Below are 24,643 nucleotides of genomic sequence, written 5' to 3' on the forward strand. Positions count from 1 at the left end.
AATGCAGCGGCAAGAGTGGTCTTAATGAACCGAAGATTACACTGGTTCACTATAGTCGCTCGCATCCAACTCAAGACTCTGCTCCTGGCCTACAAGTCAGCCCACAAGACCACCACTGGTTTGGCACACCCTTATCTTCATTTGCTAATGCAGACTTGTACCCACCAGATCCCAATGCTCTGCAAATGAACAACGTGTTGTGGTGCCATCCCAAAAAGGTAAAAAATCACTCTTACGTACCTTGTTTCTATCAATAAAATATAAAAGATAAAATCTTTAAAATTTAGATAAAATACCTCTGTATACTGTGGTAGGCTATATGAGACCAGTTTTATTGCACTTATTCTTTTTGTTATCCTTATGCTGTTCCAATTACTTCCATTATTTACCTAATTTTTAAGTCACTTTGGATAAAAGCGTGCGCTTAATGACTTAATGTAAATGTAATATATTTTAGCTTACTTTTAATTAGTAGCAAAATCGTTTTTGAGTGTAAGCTATGTTTCAGTCCGGTCACTGAAAAGATTGTACGTTTTTCAGCTATTTTTTTGTTTATTTTTCAGTTACTACCTATAAACGAATGTCCTCAAAATCATCAAATAATTTGCTTTATGCCACTTGTGTGCTTGAATTGTGATGATTGTTGCTTGAGTCTATATACAGTATTATACGTGATGTAGAATTTCCTGGTGTTGTTACAAAATATTTTACTCATCTGCAACCTGCACACATACAGTATAGGCTACATATACTTTAGCTAAATGAAAACAACAACATATAAAAAGCACACAGGTTTTTATTGCATATCAATTTCATGTATAAATTATTCATAGCATTGCAAAGATTACATTTCGTGTACATTCCTATTCTACAGAATTAACATCAGAATCATGTCTTCATGAAATACATCTTCAGTAATCACAAGTTTTAAAAAAGAACTTTAGAATTTCATTATAATTCTACAATCCTTACATTTTGCAATTTATTCTCACCCACAAGAGTACTGTTTAGTTTAATAACCATTTGCCCATTGTAAGGCAGAAAAAACATCAGAAACCTGCTAACAAAACCACATGAACAATAAGTGCACCTACAAATTCTTTGTTTTTATTTAGTTTTCTTTTTAATTTAAGATACACATTTCACAATTGGACACTGATAGGACCTTTAAAACACAATTTTTCATGCACATTTATTTTTAAGCTTAAGCAATCTATAACTTAGATCCAAATAAAACAAGCACCATCATTTTTTAAACAAAATTAATTTTCAGACATGGGATTATTTTTTGAAGTACTATACACTTTTTTTAATAAACCATTAACATTTTTATATTATATGCTTGTCTATAATGTAACAATGGGCTAAAATAACATATTTAAGCTCATTTTTGACCATTAGTTCATGATGTGTTCAATGTGAGTCAATGCCTTTACCACCTACAGCGCTTCCTAAGTACAGTAGTATGTAGTACATGACCTGTTCAGTACTTTGAATTCCATTAATTGTCCAGCATATTATGCATCAAAACAAGGCTTTTACACTAGGGGTGTGGGGTAAATAATAGTAAGGACGTATAGATTATACAAGTTACAGTAATTCAGAGCACCGCCTGGCTCCAAGTTTTTCCACTGGTGTGAATTCCAACTATATTATGTGGCTTGTTTGTAGTTAGAATATTTCCAACTGACATGTTCTTCTGACAAAGCTTGTTTTTTTCTTTACATTACAAACCTTTTTCAAACTATATGCTAAAGTGCTTGTAAAAACATTTTCTAGAAACCTACATTAATATCAGAAGCTCAGTAAGTGATGGTAGGAGCTAGCCGAAATGAGTATGTGTTATGCCAACAAAGGTGTTTCCAACAATATGGCACTTTCTGGGTGGCAGATAGAGTCTTCATAAACAATAATCTATGATTAGAGTAGCATTAAAAGTAAAAACATAAAAATAAATAAGAATCATGACCCTAAAAGACATTCAAGAGAAGGTTGACGGAGTTAAATGTACTCCACAAATTCATTATATTTATCAATTATTTACAATTCATTCGCTGGCTTCACAGTTCAGAGTCGGGCGAGTGCTTACATGTTTGTGGATCAGAGCATCTCTAAGAAAACTCTACATAGATGTTAAATGTTGCTGCTCACCTGTTACTTTGGTAGTGTCTTCTGTGACACAAACAAGCATGTGTGATATTAATAATGTAATGTGTACAGTACTCTATGCCTCTTCTCATCCAAATGGAAAAAATCTATGTGGTAAAATGTATAATGTCACTTGTGTAATGCAATGCCAATGTTTTTATAGAGACATTCGTTTTAAAACACATTGCTAAATGGTGGAACAGTTGGTGTCAAGATTATGTGCTCATAAATTAAATGCATTGCTTTGTAATTTTAGATTTTGGCAAACCCATTTCCTTATATTCACACAGAACAACCAATTAAAAATCTTTATGACATTTCATTAATTTCATTAGTTTCAAACAGTAGAAGAAACTTTTTTTGTCAATAAAATAATCAAAAGAAATATAAATAAAAACTCATCAAATGTAAGTAGGAAACAACAGATCAGTAACTGCTGACAGTGATGACCACTAAGGGAAAAATGATTGTCAAAAAAGAGTTATTTGGCACACAACACTCAAAATGTTAACTTATTTTGTACATCACACATTCATATTGTACAAATTTGGTCCTTCACTAAAGAATTATATTACCATTTAAGCACAAATTAGCTTGAAAAGAAACAATACTGCTTACAGAGAAAAACATATTCATAGAATGATATTATGACTAAATTAAAAAGGGGAAAAAGATAATCCAATTGCCATCACTGGAGAATAATTTAACTAGTAAAAACGCACATTTGGACTAAAGGCTAAAATACTAAGCATAACAATAATACAATAATAGTAATGCTATGCACTCTGAGCAGCATAAGGCTCTTACAGTATGTTAATGTTGAAGGGATTTGAAAACTATTTTGTGGGCTTAAAAAAATAACAAAGGTTTCCCAATGATTTCCAGCATACAGTATACATTTTTGATACCCTAAAAACATTACTGTTGTCAAAATGTACGTCAGAACATAGTTGTATAAGTGCTAATATTGATGTTTAATTATCTAAAACCTTTGTAACAGTAAATCACTAGAGCCCATGAATTTGAGAAAGGAATACTGTATGACATCTGGTAAAATCTAATGAAAGAAACACATAAACTACCCTGTCTACCCATCCTAGCTCATGACTCTTCAGGAACATCCATTTACATGCTGGAGCTAATCTCTGTGACCTACACTCACTCCTGGGTAATTTAGAATATCCGATTTAACCTGATTGGCATGTTGGAATATTGGCAATGCAGTCGAGTATTTGAAGAAAACCCACTGCAGCAAAGCAGGACCAGGAAAACTCCACACAGAAAGGATCCTGGTCAGTCTGAACTCAAACCAGGGTCCTTGGCAATGTTAAAAAAATACAGCTTCAAGAACAGTCTGTGCTATATTCATATAATTGACAATGAGGTGGAGAGGCGATTCTAGAATTATTCACATGTCTCCTCTGGATTGAGCTCCTATGGAGAACTATAGTAGCTGGTTGAAAACAGAATAATATGCTGCATGTCTGGTGATCAGTGATGGCATACTTGTTTACAGCTGTGGAATGAAAATCTCCCATTTACTGTGATTGGTGCTTGTGTCTGTTTCACTCAACAATATGAAGTGCGACCGCTGCAGCTCATGCCTCTTTACACGCATAGTAGTGGTTTATCTATGTGGCAACACTGGTTTCTCCCTCTGACCATTCTGATCCCTCTTTTGTTTTAGATGTTGTTGAGGGGGTGAAATGAGCTTGTTTCCGATGAGCCTCCTCCCATGTTGAGCCAAGCATCCAAAGAGTTCTGTGAGGATGCATGCAGGTTGTTGTTTTCAGATAGAGAGAGCATCATTGCATAAGCCTGGTTGAGGAAAAGTGAGAAAAGTTTAATCTTGCAGCCAAAACCAGTGTCGTAATCTTAAAAATTTTGTTATTAAGGACTAGTTCCCCCTAAAATGAATGCCATGATTTGATAAAGCAACCGGAACACAATGTGTTTACACTTGTCAACATCAATTGTATTCTGTATTTGGATATCTGATTGGATCTCTTTTCCCTGTGCAATATCAAAAAATATCTGGAGCAGAAAAATAGCCTGACATCCAGAGTTGACTTAAAATGGTAGCTTTCTTTTAAACTCAATTTTGAAAGCAAATCGTTATTAAAAAAATATATATAACATACAGATCTGCAAGAGTGTAACCAGGCATCAGTTCACAAAAGCTGCGTCCCATTTTGAAAGCTACATTAAGTCCTTCGAAGGTTACATTTGTCACCTAAACATGCCATTGAAGCTGTATTACTTCAGTAGACAGGTATAATAAACATGAAAAGTGTTTTTAACGTTGAAAATAGTACAGTTTGCGAGGCAATTAATCGTTAACTTGTTCAACCATCTGGTATTGGACATTTCGCAGTCAGTTTCATGGTTATAATCTTTCACTCTAGCAAACATGATTTTTTTGCACAGATGTTTCAAATAAATTGTTTCCCCAAGACTTTGTCATTATTTACTTACACCCATATTTGCAACACTGATATTTTATTTCTTCTTTGAAATAACAACATAGGCTCCATAACAGACAGGGATGACATGACAGACACACTTGGCATTAACATGCAATCACTGTGATCTGTTTAATCAACTAGGACATTCCAATTGTCTGTTAAAGTCCATGTGAAGCATTGAATGTGTTCTGAGTTTTTCAAACAATGCAAAATGTGTTATTTTACCACCCAGCCATATTAGAATGATTAAAAAAAAGTTGATACAAATCTATAAAATAATTAGTATTCCATGCCCTCAAACTACAGACAATGGCACCGGATATTGGCCGGACAGGAGAATGAAAGTCAGGGCGGGTAATAGTCGGTTTGACCCCATTCACCAGTATTAGCAGATTATCAGTGAATCCCAGTTGTCTCCGATGAAAGTTTGTAAGTCTATCTGGTGTAAAATGTTCACTGCAGAGGTGAGTGTTAGTGATGATCCTCAGGTCTCCATCAAGGTGGCTCTCCACAAAATGAACCCACCTCGTCTTCATATCATTGATTTTTGAGAATGTAAATAAGGAGACCAAGCAGTTTTGTCAATTATCGCAATCAGGTAATATGCATTTACAAGACAAAGGCATATATAGCTAGCAAACTGTAGGCTGTAGTAATGGCAGTAAAGGTTATGATAGTAACTTGAGTAAACCATGTTAGGGGAGGGGCCATGCATTCTCAGTGGCTCCAGTGCGTCATCGAGACATGGTCTAAATTTAATTTGTATCTTTATGTATATAAAAATAATATTTTAATTTGTAATCCTTTCATTTGTAATATTTGGCATGTTAGTGCACTGCTGTTCTGTGTGTAATAAGCAGTGTACGAGCATTGTGCATTCCTCTATAGGTGCATATTACTACTGTGCACTTTAAATAACTAAAAAAATACTGTGCCATTGACTTAAGACCAGGTTTTAGTTGGTCAATGGTGCAATTGTTTTCAGTTGCCTCAAAATGCAATGCAATGCACCAACAATGTGCCTTAAAACACCTTGTTTGCAGACCAGCTGCCCTTGAGCGAAAAGTTGGGCGCAAGTGCATTTGCTATTTAAACAATGTGACGCTGGAAGTAAAAAGCAAAAAACACTTGCCACAATTCAGTATTAAATTATTCACAGTATTTGTAAAGTGTTGCAGCAACACATATCTAACATTGTTAATGTGTTTAGAAACATTTGTGGGAATTGCCTTTACCCGGCCTTTTAACATCAACTGGCTTCTGTATCTGGATATCTGAATATATTTCCTCCGCATTATTTAAAGTCTGCAGTGAAAAAATAGCCAGATGTTGTTATATTAAGATATATAAAAACTCCTGACTCAAAAAGAACCAAATGAGAAGTAACTGTTGAAGTTTTCCAAGAATTTCCAAGGATTCTGTTAATTAAGGTGCTGAAACTAATGCATTTGCATGTGTACCACTGAGCAGTGTAACAAGCATGATGCGCAATGCAAATGTATTTAATAACAAACCAAATGTACTGGAAACATGCTTATGACTAGCTTTGATGAATATATGTTTATTAAAAATGTTTGAAGTATGTCCTAAGAGATTTTCACCCACACCTTTGTGTCAATTAAGATGATTTTTTTTAATGATTTCTATGTAGTTTAGACATGTATAACATATCCGCATCAAAGAGAATAGGTTACCAAGAGGCAAAACTCTGGTGCATTCTGGTAAACAGCCACTACGTGGCACTTCGGAGGCGCGACCGCCATTTTGGGGTGGCACAGACATACAGAATGGACTACTTGCATGTAGCCTTAGGTTCCGGTTATATGTATTTACAATGGGCCGTTGCTCCCTGTGAAACCTAAACGGTTACGTACATGACAGAAAAAGTTCTAGATGGCGCCATCCTATTGTCTACCCAATCTGACATAATAACTTTACCACAAGGCGCAGCTGATTATCAGCAACCGATGAGTTTGCTTCTCAACATTTAAATCTTAGCTAGTGATGTTGTAGCAGTGCAGCGTGGTTCAGAACAAATCCTTATTCCCCAGCTCCACCTGTATAGATCTGCTACAAGGTGATCATGTACGCTATACAGGGGTTATGTACGCAATACGGGTGTAATTCATATTCAGGTATGTTATATGTGCAGCAGCAGCATTCCTTACATGCACACAGCAGCATGTTGTGGATGTATTGGCAGTTTTAATCTCTGTACTCGCCCGCCGCCGCAGCATCAGCAGCAACGTAGCAGATCTATTCCGCCAAGACCAAATACATTTATATGTCATGAACACTATCATGCTAAACCCTCTGAGAGTTGTCAAGACAGAAACACATATCATCAACATAAGTAGAAATATTCTAAACCTCACTAGGTACATAATCATCAAAAGATCTGAGAAAGTGGATGATGAACGATACCGTTTCACTGTTTCTCCTCATACAGAGCTCTGTTGCAGACATTTAACCACCGAACGCATATCACAAAAGGCTGAAGGAGACCAAAGGGGAATCATAGCAGCATTGTTTGGATTAAATAACTACAGACTTCAAATACTACAGTGTTTCATAAGTGAGAGAGCATGGAGAGCATGTAATGCTATAAGTAAATGCAATTTTTTGTAAATAGCTATAGGCCTTTGTAAAAAGTGTAGTTATAACGTTTAAGAATAAATGCTACAAAATGTTGTGCAGTTAATGTAAACTACTTTCCAATGTTAACAAACCCACATTAAAGCATGTTGTTTGCAGGATTTATTGTTTTTAATTAAGTGACCTAAAAATAATATACCATGATCTCCGCATGAAGATACGCTTAACACTGTTACCGGAAATGACTGAGCCGCATCGATGAGAACGCGGAAGACAAGTAGCTATGGATATGGAGAACTATGGACAAGTAGATATGCTGAAAGAAATTATTTGATGGATTTACAGTTTTTCTCAATTGTTTACACACAAATATTGGTACTTGAGACACAATGACCACAACATGTAACTCATTCACCAACCCCCTGAACCAATTCTGCTAAACTACAAGCACAATTCTTGCTTTACACTCACATTGCAGTTCTAAAAGACACTTTTTTCAAAACACTACACACAATTCTCTGCATTTGGCACAATTTTCGGGCAGAAAAATCTCTTGTTTTCACAAGGAACACACTGCCATTCAAATATGAACACTGACTCATCACATGGGCAAACACCTGTCACAAATGTGTAAACCCCTTCTCCAAGCTATGGAAGACACATGTGGAGATATAGCAGCTGATGCTGTTCATGACTGGACTGAAAAACATTGCTTGTGATGTGGATGATGTGCTGTGGTCAGACCCAAACCCAAGAGAAGATGCAGCATAGTTTTTTACTGTAACTGTATACAGTAAATCCTTCTGTTGTTTTGTATGTACGCCACTGTAGTGCAACTTTGCGTTGTTTGTAAAATATATTTGTTATCGTGTATTTGTGTGTTCTGACTATAAAATCTATTATATATATATATATATACAAAAAATATTTTACAACACACTTATATATTTAGTGTCTGTAGTAAGTGTAACACTGAACCAAATAAAGAGCAAAGTCATTATGATGAATGGAGAAGTGTTTTCCATTCATCATAGTGTTTTATAAAGAGCACATCAGTGTTCAACTGGTTCTTATAAATGTTTATTCATATGATGGTTTGTGTTTGTCATTTGAAAACAAAATAGCATTTTGAGAAGAAAGAACATTGTTTTGAATGTGAAGTTTCATTTTGCAGGAGAATTGAGGGGTTTTGCCCATTGTGTTTGTGTTTTTTGATTTGTGTGTAGAGTTCTGAGAATATGAGGCATGCTTTCAGAAAATGTGTGTAAACAATTGAGAAAAACTGTAATGGTAATAATGTTAAATCCTTTTGGAACGATAGGCTACCAAAACCCACTAAAAAAACATATTTTGTGATGGTTTTAATGGAAAAAGATAATTGTTCAAAAAGGTAACCATTAGAGTTTCAGTAAGCTTTCTATTGGGATTTTATTGTATTATCATCTATTGTCATCATTCAGGCTGGATTTTAACTTTATTGATATTATATTTTTATTGTTTGAAAGCAGCTTTTATTGCCATAGCGACAGCAAAAAGCTATTGGACAGTTGATTCAGTTTCATCCAATATGGTGGACAGGCAGGGTTGCTACTGGGCTTGAGTGTTGCAATGGAACGTTCTTTTAAGTTTTGCCTCTTAGTGTCTATACTCTGTCATCGTTTGTGCATCAATGTTTGTCATCAGTGTTCATAAATGTCTCACAGGAAATTTGTCAAGAGGCTACTTAATATTGTTGTATCCGTCATGTAGGTCTTCATATCAGCTAACATTCTGATCACAAACACCTTAACATTTGTCTTTTTTTATGTGGACATAAGCTGGTCACATGTCAAAGCTGACTGTAAACACAGAGAAAGATGTGAGGCCTGCTTTGCGCATGGCAGTAAAAACACCATCCACTGTTGTGGTATGGACAAAAGAAGCTCAGACGTTTTGTAGAAGAAAGTCATCCAGGACATAAGGGTAAGTAGAAACAAAAGTTTAATTACACCTTTAAACATAAAACGCTGTGATCACAAATAAGTCATATAACAACCCCACATAAATGATTACACCAGAGGACAATTTAAAGTTGAATAAAGAGCATTAATACAGAACGCTTATAGTGTTAGTTCATTATTTGGTTTAATTGGTGAATTAAACAATTCAGTTATGAATGGTTGGGCAACACTACACTAATGTAAAAGCAGGACCAATTATTTATATAGGATGTGTCCAGTTCAAAGAACACATGCTTTTTAACATTGCCTCTCCCTGAGTAATAACAAATGATTCTGATCATAGTATAGTAGAAGCTCTCTGGAGCAGGTACAGTCACATACCTGGGTTTTAGCCTGCCTGAATAGTGTTTCTTTCAGAGCCTCCGACTCTACTGAGGTGCTAAAAATGTCTTTAATATCATACGGCTCCTCGCCAGCCTTATGGAATTCCATGCCTTTGGGGAAACCAGGCAGAGGTTCCAGATCTAATAGGCCTGCATCCTCCTCAATACACCTGTGCCGGGAAAGGGAGGGTTCAGGGCCAGGGTGTAGACAGGGGAGGGGACCCTCAATTAGCCCAACCACAACTTGAATCTAAGAATCATAACTGGATGCATTTGAGGAGCATGCAGTGAATGAGATGGTAAGGGGGCTAAGTGAAATAATGTGTAGTCCTAACAGGAATGATAGCACAAAACACATTTGCACAGCATGTGGCGACATTAATGGTCAAGAAATCTGTTCATCGTTTTGGTCATGCAAAATGAAGCAGGAACCTTGTCTGCTAACAAAAACATAAGCATATATTTTCTTTGAAAATAGTTATGCCCCAAAATATTAATTATGGATGTATCTAGATGTTTTATTCCAGTGACATTCCAGAAATAATCATGTTAAAAGCACAGTGAAAAAGTGGATGTAAAAATGCAACAGAACCAACTATTTAATCCCTTGGGTGCAAAACTGGGTGCAGTAAAGTAGTGTACTGTTAAACTGACTATTTATCTTTGCTCTGGCAAACCAATGTTTGCTAAAAGGTAATAAACAAACATACAATGAAAGATGAGTATTTACTGATTAGTTGTGTTATTCAGTAGAATGATAGACAATGAGGCAACACATAGATGACAACATACAATAAAAACATTTATCCTCTTGTCAACATCAGATAAAGTTATACGATGGATAATATCAGCCTTTATTACATAGAAGCTCTGTTGCAAAACCTATTGAGCTACCTTAGTATCTATTGTCTATAAAGGCAGCATCCTACACCTTAAAAACATCCTGCACATTAGATTCTTGATTCCAGTTATTTAATATTTTGTAAAATAGTACACTTTTCATTACTATTTTGCTTGAACAATTTTTTTAAGCTTTTCGTCATTTTGACCAATAGAAGAAAACTTTAAATGGATGGTTCACCCAAAAATTTAAATTATGTCATCGTTTACTTACCTTCAGGCTGTTTCAAACCTGTATATTGTTATTTATTTTTTTCTGCTGAACACAAAAGGAGATATTTGGAAGAATGTCTCATCCCCGATTTACTTACCCTAATACGACAGTAAATGGGGGATGAGATCTGTTTGGTAACTGACATTCTGACATTTGTACTGACATAGCAGAACAAATACATTTATACAGGTTTGGAACAATCTGAGGGTGAGTAAATGATTACAAAATTGTAATTTATGGGTGAACTATCAGTGCAGCAAATTATGCAGCAAATTATACAGTCAATGTTTTGAAGCCAGTCTTTATATCATGAGTACTTCTTCCATGCCTTTAAATGCTGTCTAAGTAGGAAACTCACTTGGTTTTGGAACAGACCTTTGTCTATGGCATTGTCCTAATATATAAATACATAAGTACTGTATGAATACTATAAATAAAAAGAATTCCACAAGACAACAACAGTTGGACTTAACAAGAAAGTGGCACACGCTTACATTATATTTAATTAAGAAAGATGAAAATCTTTGTCTTTGTATTCAGCTGTTGTCAAATAGGCATTTTACTGACCTGCGCGTATGTTCGTAAGACATTGGGAGTGAGGCTGCTTCTTCATCATCCTCATAAGTGCCCTGCACCATAGTGACTAGAGAAGCAGTCTCGTCTAGTGACTTTTCGGTTAAAGAACCATCCTCTTCTTCATCATCTCCCTCCATCTCCTCTTCTTCGTCTTGTTTGGAAGCTGCATGACAATTGTCCTCTGCTGGCTCTGCCCTGTAGTGACATAAATAATGTATTTATTTAGATGTGTGTCATGCATTTTTTGTGGCAAATTCTTCTGAATTCTTTGATCCTTCTATTGGATCAACATTATGGATTACATTAATAAAATGTTAGTCAAGGTTTCTTTCATTTAACAATAATTTCTACCCTGTTGAACCCTGTTGAACTACTGGGATCATTATAATCAATACTCTAAGACTTTATATACAATACACAGCTTGTTTTTGGACAAATCTTGGGAATACTTTTTTTAAGGTACATTGTCATAGATTCAAAATTAGATCCTGGATCAGCAGAGAACGTGTACTCGTGCAGTTATGAACATAAACATGGGCAGTTATGACGACTAACAAAATTTCCTGACAATATTGGACAAAAATAGGCTATTTTCATTCTCAATCTCCATTTGGTTTTTCACTTGTCAAAATAAGCTCTTTAGTGCATTAAATTCCGTACCTGGTCCAAATTTACAAAACAGATTCAAAAATGACAAATATACAGATTTGAAATGAATGGCAGATGTTTCTTGAGAATACAGCAATGATGAATTGGCAAATTTCAGAGAGGCGAATAGTAGTGAGCTAGACAGGTCAGGTCAATCTTCTTTTTTCCCATTGCCACAAAGATTTAGACAAAAAAAATGTATTTCCTCAAATATATTGGTCTACGATGTCATTGAACGCACTGCTTCAAAGCAATGGATTTATATCAAGGTGATGGGAGGTGTTGGGGATAAACTTGCTAGTTAAGCTATATCAAGACAAGCAGGGCAGGGTTGTGGGGCCCTAGGCAAGACCATAAATATGGGCCCACTAGTGTAAACATTTTCATAGCACTGCAGTTTGACAAGTGAAAATAAAACACACAAAGATGACAATTTATATATTTACGTCTATAAGTGTTTTTTTATGTGGAACATAGTAAAAAAGCTATTATAGTGCAACAACTGTATAAACAGATTTAAATAAAAATAAGTTAAGACAGTGTCTTAAGAATTTTACCACAGTTTACTATAGTAAATTATAGTATTTTTTTCATGTGGCTAACATTTAAGAGGGTGATGGACATCATTCTGATTTATTTTAAATTAGTTTACGCATTTAACAATGTAAATCAGAACATACCTTTATTTTGAGCTTGCTTTTCATTCCCTGCTTTTCTCTTTTTATCTCCTGAAAAGTACCATTTTGATGCCACAGTGAACCTCACTAAAATAAGACCTTTGTTGTTTATCACTAAATCAATTAAGATGAGGTGCATTTCTTGATGTAACGTGAACATGACGTTGTTATGAGATACTACATTACCCACAATCCTGAACACTCCAAGCATCACCTAACACACATCCGCAATCGCGTCATAAACATTATGCAGGCTGCCGCTCCTATTTTCTTATGTCTTTGTTTATACTGATGTTTTGTATTTATTGTCATTTACTGTGCATTGTGAGACATTATTCTGTTATTCAATTCCTGTGGGGTTTTTCAATTACCGTTTCTGTGCTTCCTTTGTTAATCAATAAGGTCCCTGTGCACGTTGCACTTATTTCTGACTTAACCCCGACAGAGTGGTTTGTGCAATAGCACAATTAATTTAGGCTTTGAGGCCCCTCGCGAGGCAATCACCTGTATTGCCTGTTGGCACTTAAGATAAGTATACTTGGCTTACTAAAAGGCCAGATCTACTGTTTTCTCTTTTCAATCATAATTTAGTGTCCCGTACTTAAAGGCCAGCGCTGAGTTTACCCTGACCTGAGAGCTAGTCAATGCCACAAGTAAGCAGACAGCAGTCCTGCCACAGACCTGTGCTTTAGGTACAGCATTGGACTAACATACTGAAATAATATCGTAAATTCACTTTAAAGGAAAGTATCTGCCAAATGCGTAAGTGACCAACCTGGCAACAAACTGACAGGTGTGCTGATGGTTGATGAATCTGAATTATGGTGTTTTTATTAGGTGATGGGATGTGTATCAACTGTTCAGAGGAAAATGTAGTAATGGTGAAGGGACTAAGATGTCTTCTCCTTGCTGAAACACACAGCTAATCTGAGTGAAGCATTACCAGTGGCAGAATCTAGTAACTGTATTGAGCTGTTTCTGCTTCTCTTTTGCCATAGCTTCGAAATATCTTCGAGTATGTATGCATGTGTATGCATATGTGCTCATGCAGAATGCTCTTACCTTTTCTCTGAGGAGGTACAGGCTTGGTTCAGCTCACTATTTGAGATGAAATTTCTAATTTCTGAGAAATATGAGTCCTCCTTTTCATCTAAAAGGGCATGATTGTCAGACTCCGAGTTTGGGGAGGACATATTCATTCCTAAATTTGAGAGAATCCCAGACTGCTGACTCACTACAATAATAAATACAAAAAAGAAAAATTAGCTAATGGTGACAGACTTCTTTTATACTGACTCCAAGTGGTGTGGATGCATTCGTATAAGAATGGAGATCAATTTTACCTGGAATATTTTCATGTTCATGTTTCTTTAAATGCCGGTCCAGATTGGTCTGTTGACCAAAGCAGCGATTGCAGAGGTGACACTTGAAAGGTTTTTCCTTGTTGTGAATGTTTCTAACATGCCGTTGTAGATTGGAGGATATGCTGAATGAACGGTCACAGTATTTACACCTGTGTTTGAAAAAGAGAGAATTTCAGTTTTCTGATGGATAATGACAACAATTATCTCATATTTTAAGAATACATGCAGAAACAATGGGTTTTCAACACTAGCATTTTTTGGTATCATATGATAATAAGAAATGTTATGTTGTAATTTTATCAGACACAGCTATTACCTAAATATTATAGGTAAGTGAATTAAGAACTGAATAAAAAGTAAATAAATATTTTTTTAGAAAAAAACTGTAATTAATAGAAAATGAAATTCTAACTAAACATACCAAAAACAGGTATAGTACAGAATAATATGGGTGCAATAAAAACAATAACTATAACTTAAAATAATACAACAAACATAAGCTGAAACATAAGCGACATATTGTGATACAACACTTGGTGATGTTACCCAAGAATCAAAAACCTGACACAGTAAGGTTATTCTTTTAGCATTTAAACAAGCATTTGCTTTCCCATTGAATAGTAAACAAGAACAAAGCTACCAAAAGAGAAGAATAAAAAAAACACTGTCAAACAGTGATCATTCAAGAAATAAACAATTGGTAGTGTTGTAATGGTGGGTGAATTCTTCATTATTCTTCTACAGCGGTGGCTGTAGCTTAGACTTCTGTGACCACTGTAAAGTTAACTTTAAAAATTCACAGAGAGCGGTAAAATGTAATGATGATATTATTTAAATGCAATTGCATTAAATTACTCCATCAGTTTTTGAGAAGATAAAATTTTGAGAAGATAGTATCTACTAAAGGTAAATAATCAAATACAATAAATTCTTGATTTGTCTGAGCACAGATTTGACTCAGCATGTTTTTTCGGAGAGTAAGACTATGTCTATTAATAATGGTTTTTATTTGGTAGGGTAAACAGTCTCTAAATTATCTAATTATGGAATTGTTGTGAAGCCAAGCCAGCAGTGAGTGTTCATGTCCTGTGGGAGGTTATCATAAGAGTTCTCTATGGTAGATTTCATGAACTCAAAAAGGGCCTTGATTCTGTCCCTTCTGACCCTTTACATGATAAGCCAAACTCAGTTAAACTGATTAAAATATTACTTCCCAAAATTTTCGAAATACATTTTTGTAATATATAAACAACAAGGACAAAAAAAAAGTTATGAGTGCTCATGAAAAACTTAGGTTAGCAACAGTAGGTAGGTCATATTGTTTTTAATTTTTTGTTATCAATTGTCAAGTCTCCAACATAGAGAGTAATGTGTATGGCATACATTAGTTGCTGTCTATAAACAGCTTATATAGAGTAGTTGCGTATAGAGGCAGAGGACTACAAGGTTACTCATTTGTTTTTGCAGCGGTGCAATACTGCATTAGTGTGTGTGTAGGAGTGTAGATTTGAGAGAGAACTACCTGTAGGGTTGCTCTCCGGTGTGTGTTCGTAAATGCCTTGTAAGATTAGCTGACCTCGGAAAGATTTTCCCACAGTACCTGCAAAGGAAGAAAACAAGTCTCTGGCATACCTCTCATATTATAAAATATGTGACCCTGGACCACAAAACCAGTCAAAAGTAAGACAGGTATATTAGTAACAATAGCCAGCAATACATTGTTTGGGTCAAAATTGAAGATTTTTTTAAATTCAAAAAATCATTAGGATATTAAATAAACATCATGTTCCATTAAGATATTATGGAAATTTCCTACAGTTAATATATCAAAACAATTTTTGTGCGTGGATGCAGCCAAATCGCAAACAAAAATGGCCGGAAACACGCCTAGAAAACTGCCTGTTTTTTGTGAATTACCTACTCAAGTTAGGTATCAATGGAAAGCCTAGCATTTCCGCTTTCAAGTTCATCTCTCTACATCTCACTCTCCACAAAGTCATTGCAGCGGAAAAAACAATAGTGAGAGTGTTAAACTAAACCTGTTTCTTTAATGGCCTACTTTAAAGGCGGTTTTCTCAATATTTAGATTTCTTGCACCCTCAGATTCTATATTTTCAAATAGTTGTATCTCGATCCTATCCTAATAAACCACACATCAATGAAAAGATTATTTGTTCAGCTTTCAGATGATGCATAAATCTCAATTTCGAGGAATTTACCCTTATGACTGGTTTTGTAGTCCAGGATTATATATCTCTTAGTTTGCAACAGGGAGGCCTCTTCATTACAGTGATAGGGAAATCATGTTTTCTCATGGACTGCCATACATTTTATTATATAAATATTTACAATGATATGATTCAGAAGCGCTAAAGCATCTATAACAGTTTACTTTAGTAGGTAAAAGAGTATAATATAGGATGTTTTATGTGGACTGGCACTTTATTACTGTAAGAAACCCACACTAAATTTAAACTAGGTGATGATACAAGGTTATTTTACCTGTCAAATTGCTATTTCTCAATTACATTCATCCCAACATTACTAACAGTGTAATTATTAGGTTTTTTTGCTGGCGCCAGCCACCACTGGTTTGCAACTGTAAATACAGTGATACTATATGTATGTAGAAGCTGAGTCTTCTTGTACATTATTACTGTTTTACAAGTTTCTCACCTGCAGGTGTATCGCTCCTTGCCTTTGCGCAAGATAGCATCAGTGAGAGAGGGCGGTGGGGAACGGAAGTTAAAAAGGGGGTGTGAAGTGTGCTGGAGGGAACTGGATGCATCCAATTTCAGAGTGCTAAATCTATCAAGCTTCTCTGTCATGTTTTCCATTGCAGACACCTGAGGAGAGAGCATTAGGAGCATTCAAAAATAAATTCTGTGTTTGATGGACAATTCAGGGGCTTATATAATTAGAAACTTCTTTTGATTTGTTTTTGTGTGAGATTAGGGTCCAAGTGCTACTTAAAGATATATGAAAAACAACATAAAAAGAAATGGTGAGGAGCCTGCATGTTTGTATTATAACTAAGATAGTATCAAAGAAAGAGGGAAAGCTGTGGGAAGTTATATATCAGAACACTGAGTCTTGATTGTGCTGTTCAAGAGTGACCCCTCTAACCTATGATACGTTGGCAGCAACTCAAGCAGCCCCCCTGGGAACCCCAGGCTCCTACTTTGTTTCCTACAAATCTTGAGAATTGGATCTGAATGAGCCATTCACATCAGTGAGCGGTCACCATACAATGCAATTTTAGATACCCCCAGTTTAGGGTACTTCCCCTATTAAAGAACAAAGGTTTCGCTATGTGGTTCTAAGGTCAAAACAGCTTACATCCCTCCTACTTTTGGAATATGGATAAACACAGAGACAGAACACTGTGTCTTATGTATTACTTATTAAACATTTCTCAGTATTACCTTGATTCTGTAAATGTTTTAATGAAATAACAACAGATAATCACCATTATTTTTAAATAATCTAATGAAACAAATACCATTAGAAGTCAAAACATTTTAAGACCAAAGAAAAGGGAAAATTATAAAAGAAATGTGTTTTGGTTAACATACTCTCATTGTAATTAACCAAACAAATGTAATACAGAGTGCATACACAGTAGCAATACCTGAGGATGGAAAAGTAGTGGTGCTGGCCTAAGGTACTTGTCCTTTAGAGCCCCTACTGGGTCTATTAGCTTCCTCTTCTCCACCCTGCTGGACAACAACACTAAGGGTTACATACAAATGACGGTGTACTAGCCACCAATACTTCAACTAACAGTTACATTTTTGCATTTTAACTGTGGGTGTCTACTCAGGTTGAAATACCTGTAGATGGGGTCCATGAAAAAGGGAGACGGCTTGGCATAGTGGAGTGATGTCTGCTGCTGTGGAGGAGGTGGCTGAGGGTGTGGTGTTTGCAGCTGAGGCATTTGGGACTGGTGCAAGCTCTGGGACTGAGTTAGTGCTACGTGTTCATTTGTAGATGCTGCTTTGCAGTTTGTGCCATAGACTTGATTCCTGCGGTGTTCAGGTGTGCCATCATTCTGACTGGCTCGACTTCGATTGCCTATACTGAGGTCGAGAGGTTGTTCCTCATTAGAGATCAGAAGTGCTTTGCATGGCAAGGCTGCTTTAACAGTGGGAGGAAGAAGAGGTTTGACCTCCTTGGGTTTGGTGGTTAGGTCAAATGGTGAATCTGCACCTGTGGCTGTAGGTATTTTCTGTGTGTGTTCACGAGGGGATTTAGGCTCAGGTTTAAATAACATGCCAGGATTGAGTGCTCTGTCTGTAAATGGGTACAAGGAATGTGGGAAGTTAGGAAGAAACTGGAATGGGAACATGGAATGGTAGTTTAAGGAGCCCAACTTCTTCTCCTGCAAGCCAATGAAGCCTGGGCCAAAATACTTTTCTGCAATAGAGGCGATGGCTTTAATGGAGTCTGTGGTGGCACCAGAAGGTGGAAGTGCTTGCTCTTGTGGTGGCTGGAAAAAGGAATGCTGGGTGGAGGGGAAAGGGTGCTCACAAGGAAGGTTTCCTGAGCTGGAGACTGACACTGAACTGCTGCGGACTTCATTCTGCTTGCTCTCCTGAACAGCTTTCCTTTTGCTCTTGTGCTGTTCGCTCTCAGCCTCACTATCAAGATCTGAGCCAGACACTGTGGTTGTGTCTAGATCTGTGCCGCTAGAGGTGTTAACATCATCCAGGTCACTGCCATCAGACATGTCATTAATCTTGATTTTATTTTTGTTGTCTGGGATTGACAACTCCAGTTTGGACTCTCGATTCTCTTCTGACTGGCTGATGAGACAATTTCCTACATTGCCATTGCTAATGTTCACTGATGACATAAAAGAAAACGTAGGGGCATCATGTGTAGGTAGCTTTCCTTCTTGACAATTACTATGCGGACTCTTTAGAAGTTGACTTGGAGGTAACAATGGTGGTCTAGAATACAGTGAGGAAGGAAATATCCCTGGAAAGCCATGAGAAATAGCTGGGAATGCAGGAGGTGCCGGGGAAAAGGGCAGCCCTGCATGATGGGGCCTGGATGGGAAGTAATCACCAAAGCCAAGTCCAGTATGGTTCAGGCCCGGGTTAGATTTGGATTTGCCTAGGATATGACTGGAGGTAATTGGTATGCCCGGTGTGAATATGCCTCCGGGATTATAATGGTTCTTCCCCTCGCAAAAGCGGCGATGTTTGTTGAGGGAGGAGGTAGTACTGAACATTTGCCCACAGTCTTTACACTTGATCTGTGTGCGGCAGTCTGCATGCATCCGCTTGTGACGGCACAGGTTAGAGAACTGGGTATATGATTTGTGACACACCTCACCTAGGAGAACACACATGCCTGGTTAATTCTATTAGCATATTTGATAAATCTTGTTTTCATTCAATAACTTTTTTGCAGTGTTAGAAATAAGATCTATAAAAAGCTGAATGCAAATAATATGCATATGATTGATGACTATAGTTATGTTATTAAACATACAAATAATTAAGAAAACAAATAACAATTCTTATACTTATTCTTTATCCACATGTCGTTTTTTCCCTCAAAAACATCAAAGATAAATACAAAATATTTTCCATATTTAGTACAGTAAGTGAACAAGAATTAGGACTGGATTGGGTGTTTTCCAAGAACCATCTTAAACATGACAGAGACATTGAGTTTTAAATGTATAATCTGCCATCTGCATGACTGCCATATACATTAAATTGTCTTAAACTTTCAAAAATATAAGACTAAAACAGAGTAATTACAAAGGTGATCAAACAGCACAACAGAAAAGCACAACAAATATTAAAGAAAACATAAATATTTTTAGAATTTAATTTAATTTCTCTGACCTATAAAACAACAGCTGTCACAATCTTGTAGTGGAGCTAGTCTGGAGATCTTTCGACACTGGTTATTGTATCTGAGGATTACACAAGACTGCTCAGACTTACAGATGAAAGGCTTGACACTGCTGTGTATGTGCTTGTGCTGCTTGAGTCCCGAGGACGTTGCAAAGGTCTTGCCACATTCAGGGCAGGTATGGGCTCGGGCTCCGACATGCTGAGAACGTATGTGGCGCTGGAGGTTGCTAGGGTCTGTGAACACCTGAGAACAGACACAGTTATGACAAACTAGTGCCAGGTGTTATGTACATATACAATTCAAGACTTAACAGGGCTAAACCGTTTTTACACTTTTTTTTTCAAAATACTTCTACATTTAAATAGATTAGCTAATTAAAACCTGGTGACATAGATAAACACCTTCTTCGTATAAACTGCTTTTCAAAATATAAGTGTTTTCATAACCTACCTTATCACAGTTTTCACACTCAAAGCGCTTGCCACTGTCATGTGACATCTGATGGCGAATGAGGTTGGATTTCCAGTTGAAGGCCTTGGGACACTGGTCACACTTATACTCTCTCTCCTCTGTGTGTACAATCATATGCTGCCCAAGACTAAAAACACATAAAATAACAAAGTTCATAAAGATTTTCTATAAAATGATAGTTGAATAAAAAAGACAATAGCAAAATAAATGCTATATATTGTTATGTTTTAAAATGAAAATGAAATAGAACACTTAGTAGACTCAATGGCATTTCATGTAATAGAAATATGTTAATAATTTTGTACACTGATTTTAAGGACATTTAGTTTATTCTAGTTGGACAAGAAAATTGGAATAGTGTTAGGTTGCAATGACACCTCTGGTGGCACATACTGACCTGTACTCGCTAGGAAAGATCTTTTCGCAGTCTTTGCACTCATGCACCGGCTCATCGCTGTCCTCGTGCTCCTGTTTGAAGTCTTCACTTAGCGAATCAAATATGGAATTGCAGCTATTGCAAGAATATTTCTGATGTTGCCGTAACTCCAGCTTGGAAGTGAATAGCTCGTCACAGTGCTCACAGCGGTACATCTGTTCATCTGCAGTGATGGCATCAAACAGTTGTTTAGCAATGATAATTATAAAGATTATTTTCAGAGAGATAAAGTACAAAATATAGTCTGAAGTACAATGGCCCCAAGGAAGAATTTGGGCACTTTATACATTTTAGTTGAAATTTACCAAACCAAATTATGTTCTGTATAGCTGTGATTCAGCAAGGTCCCAGGAAAAACAAGAACTAATCACACGTACATTTGGGTTAAATGCACTCACTCTCTGCCAGACATTTATTTATAAACTGCAGCAAGCACAATTAACAAAACAAGGTTTGTTAAATTAATAATTATACAATTGAAAACTGATACATATTTAAAAAACTGTTCAAAATGTTTAACATGATTAAAAACGTTTTTACATAATAACGTGAACATTATGTCTTAGGAAAACCACATGTTTCCTAAGAAAATGTCATGTTTTAGACTAAAAGCCTTTTTTAATAAATGCATGTATAACATAAGATTAAATAACTGAAACTGTCTTCATCAATGGTGATATGCTGGTTTAAAAGTCCATCTCAAAAAAATTCTAAAGAAATCCAAAGTACTGATAATCTTGCATTCTCAAATTGAATTAATTGATTACTGACATACATTCATGATCATAGACCAAATCGAATGTGTCTCTATACAACACATTGAAAAAACTTATGACTATGCTCTTTTTTTGAGATTACATCTGTTTAGCCTTATTTTCAATTTATGTCATTTAGAAGTGCATATTGATATTTAAATTGGACTGGCTACAAGCAATTTCCACTCCCCTTTGACAAAATGACTTTTTTTGTTAAATTAGAACATATTAAATTAGTAATGCTATTGTGTCATTGGCTGTTGTTCATTCATGATAACAAGGAGCATTGTTTAAAAAATAGAGTGCAACCAACAAAAGCAAAATAATTTTGACAAATGAAACAAAAAAAAGTAAATGAATTTAACCCAAACCAACTAAATTGTGTTGAACCAGCTGAACTAATTTTATATGAATTAGCCTAAATAAACTGTTTAGGTCAAATAAAATTGCATATAACAAAAAGAAATAAAATTGTTTATAGCAAATTAGAGTATATTTTTATGTTAGTCTAAAGTATCATTTGTTTCAGTGCACTTCACATTTATCAGGGCTCTGCAATTCAAATTGCTCATGAAAATGTTACAAGGACTTTATTGTTACTGTATTACAAGTATAAGAGAACTCGCAAGCGATGTTCTTATACTTTGAAAACAATACTGTTACAGTGAAATGCTCTCAACATCAAAGATGTATTTTCATTGAAAAATAACATGAATAAAAGATTTCATGCAATGATTTAATGTGATGAGAAAAAAAACACATTGCTTTGCTTAAGAAAACCCCAAAATGATTTTGACACATTATCACTAAAGACAAAACGAAGATAAAGAGACAACGATTTGTATACTAATAGCTTGTGGAGGGAGGCTAATCTGCAAGCGGGTGAGGTCCCCTGAGACTCTTCAAACTCCACTTCAAATTGCACCACCAATGTACTATGAGAAGAAATTAGATAGAGAGCTGACTTCTCATTTTAACATTCTCTTTCAATCTGTTTGTCTCTCCCAGCCTCTTGTCTGAGTGGCTGCCTGTCTTCATTGGCCATACTAATTCAACTTTATTATATTTTTTTTCTTTTAATTAATCTGAATTATCATAATTATTTTAATTTGTCTTTTAATGTCTTCTAAATATTTTATAAAAGGCATTAGGCTATATAAATATAAATGTTTTATTAAAAACACTAGGTCAAAATTATGTAAAATAATACTGCTGAATAAGTATATTTGTGCAGTGGAAATTAAACTAAACAAACAACATATCTAGGAAATCGCACATGCTTGGCCATATCCAGTATACTCTCTTTAAATAGTTCTTTAAATGTCTCTGACATTTGCATTAATTTTTACTATATTGCCCAACCTATTGCCCAACCTCTGCATAACCAGAAGACAGGCAAGATGAGCCACATATATCATGTTTGTAATAGATGGAAACGGTTAATGTGTGTAGTCTGCCTGAGTTTGTTTAAAAGAGTGCCTAATCACTTGCATTAATCTTACCTTCCAAGTTCGGTGCCATTGTGCCCTCTGGAAAAGCTTCGTCGTTCATGTAAACCAGTAACTCCTCCCCTATTTCAATTTCTCTAATAGCTTTATAATAGATCTAAACAGAGAGAAAAAAGAAAAGTATAGGATTGTAAGCACCACAATTCATACATATTTTAATTTATAACAATAATGACCATTGTTATTATTATTAGCTATAATTTTTATTATTATTATTATCCATCTATTCCATGTTGTGGGAAGTACTGGAACCTATCAAATCATCGGAACTGCCAATCTATCAGAGATCAATATTATTTATTTATTTATTATATATGATTATTTTTATTACTATTACTCATATAGCCTTGATTTGTATAGACTTTTTTAATAAAAATACCAGAGGCAAAAAAACATTTGGAAAATGTGTATAATGTAGTTCATTTCTTTAAACAAAGCATATCTAAAAGCACATGTAATTTTTCACTATTACCGATAAACGAAAGTCTTTAAAATAAAAAAGGAGCAAAAAATACCATACGAATACAATGATAATGTACGATAATATTAATAAACGATACATTTTAAAATGCAAGAAACAATTTGCAATGTCAGTGAATCATGTGTTGCTTTTTGGAAAAAACGTTTGAATGATAAACCGTAATTGCTAGTGTTAGATTGAGACAGTAAAGCCGTAAATTACGCCCACCAAAGTGTTATATCTGTGCATTTATTTGTAGTAAGAGCTATACTTGAAGCCAATGAAGAGTTCAAATGCTAAAGCTTTCTAAGTGCCGTTTGAAACTTTCTTCTGAAATTAGCATTTTTATCAGGCTCCTGTGTTTAGATTCACTTCATAGATTTCGGTTTAATGGCAATGAATAAGTCCTCTTTGTGATTAAAGTGAAATAACTTTAAATAAAAACTAAAGAGCATGAAATGTTTTTTAGAAACAAATCGGAACTCTTCAAATAACTAAAATGTGCCAAACTACATCTGCCTTTAACGTCTCTGTTGTGTTGAGTTGTAACAGAAATAGGCCTACATTGCATTTATATAATAAACTTTCTATAAAATACATCCAAGCCAACTAAAACTTAATTCGAAATAATAGACTAAAATTTAAATAAAAATGTCAGTTTCCATCCTTCTGACACATAAAACGCCATACATTCTTTATACACTTAATTTTGACAGTACCAGTTATTCACTCATGAGGGCGCTCGTGACAAGGCAACAGCTACAGAACTGGGCCGAAATAAAGACAAACGGTTAAGAACCACAGACATGCACAAACTTCCGAGACTTCTAATGTTGTGACAACTGTAATGTGTGATACAGCTCACCGCTCAAGAGGAATGACCAATACAACACAGAGCTGCTTTTCTTATTATTATTATTATTGCATATTTACAATGAAACGAATTTAAGTGCATATCTGACCTTTTTCTTTCCCGAGAGCTGATAAAGTTGGGCAAGATGCTGAGCTGTAGATCTGAAAGGCTCCAATTGTAAAATAAATTCTGGACCCGCAGTGTTCACCATGCAACCCATACTATCATGACACTGTGCACAACAGCAGCGCGAGAGAGTCCATGCACGGTCGTCTTTGATGAGGTGAGTAGCGCTCATTAGTGAGTCTCTCTATCGGCCACTCCTCCTCTCTTATCTCCAACCAAAAAGATTGAACCCCTCCCCATGTCCTCTCCT

At 35.7% G+C, this 24,643-nt stretch overlaps 1 protein-coding gene across 1 annotated transcript in view; it reads right to left on the bottom strand.

The window, feature by feature from the left end:
* Positions 1 to 785: 785 nt before the first annotated feature.
* prdm16 (PR domain containing 16) overlaps positions 786 to 24,643 on the bottom strand; it is a 197,077-nt gene continuing 173,219 nt past the window's right edge. Inside the window, exons 5-17 of the mRNA XM_079466960.1 lie at positions 22,949 to 23,051; positions 20,653 to 20,854; positions 20,235 to 20,382; positions 19,874 to 20,027; positions 17,744 to 19,250; positions 17,542 to 17,626; positions 16,587 to 16,756; positions 15,433 to 15,510; positions 13,890 to 14,059; positions 13,609 to 13,780; positions 11,213 to 11,416; positions 9,530 to 9,701; positions 786 to 3,966 (exon numbers count right to left, since the gene is read on the bottom strand). Of these exons, the coding sequence (XP_079323086.1) occupies positions 3,832 to 3,966; positions 9,530 to 9,701; positions 11,213 to 11,416; positions 13,609 to 13,780; positions 13,890 to 14,059; positions 15,433 to 15,510; positions 16,587 to 16,756; positions 17,542 to 17,626; positions 17,744 to 19,250; positions 19,874 to 20,027; positions 20,235 to 20,382; positions 20,653 to 20,854; positions 22,949 to 23,051 (3,300 nt within the window). The 3' untranslated portion in view covers positions 786 to 3,831. The remainder of the gene's footprint in view (positions 3,967 to 9,529; positions 9,702 to 11,212; positions 11,417 to 13,608; positions 13,781 to 13,889; positions 14,060 to 15,432; positions 15,511 to 16,586; positions 16,757 to 17,541; positions 17,627 to 17,743; positions 19,251 to 19,873; positions 20,028 to 20,234; positions 20,383 to 20,652; positions 20,855 to 22,948; positions 23,052 to 24,643) is intronic.

The sequence above is a fragment of the Barbatula barbatula genome, assembly GCF_947034865.1.
Source record: "Barbatula barbatula genome assembly, chromosome: 11".
Taxonomy (NCBI): Eukaryota; Metazoa; Chordata; class Actinopteri; order Cypriniformes; family Nemacheilidae; genus Barbatula; species Barbatula barbatula.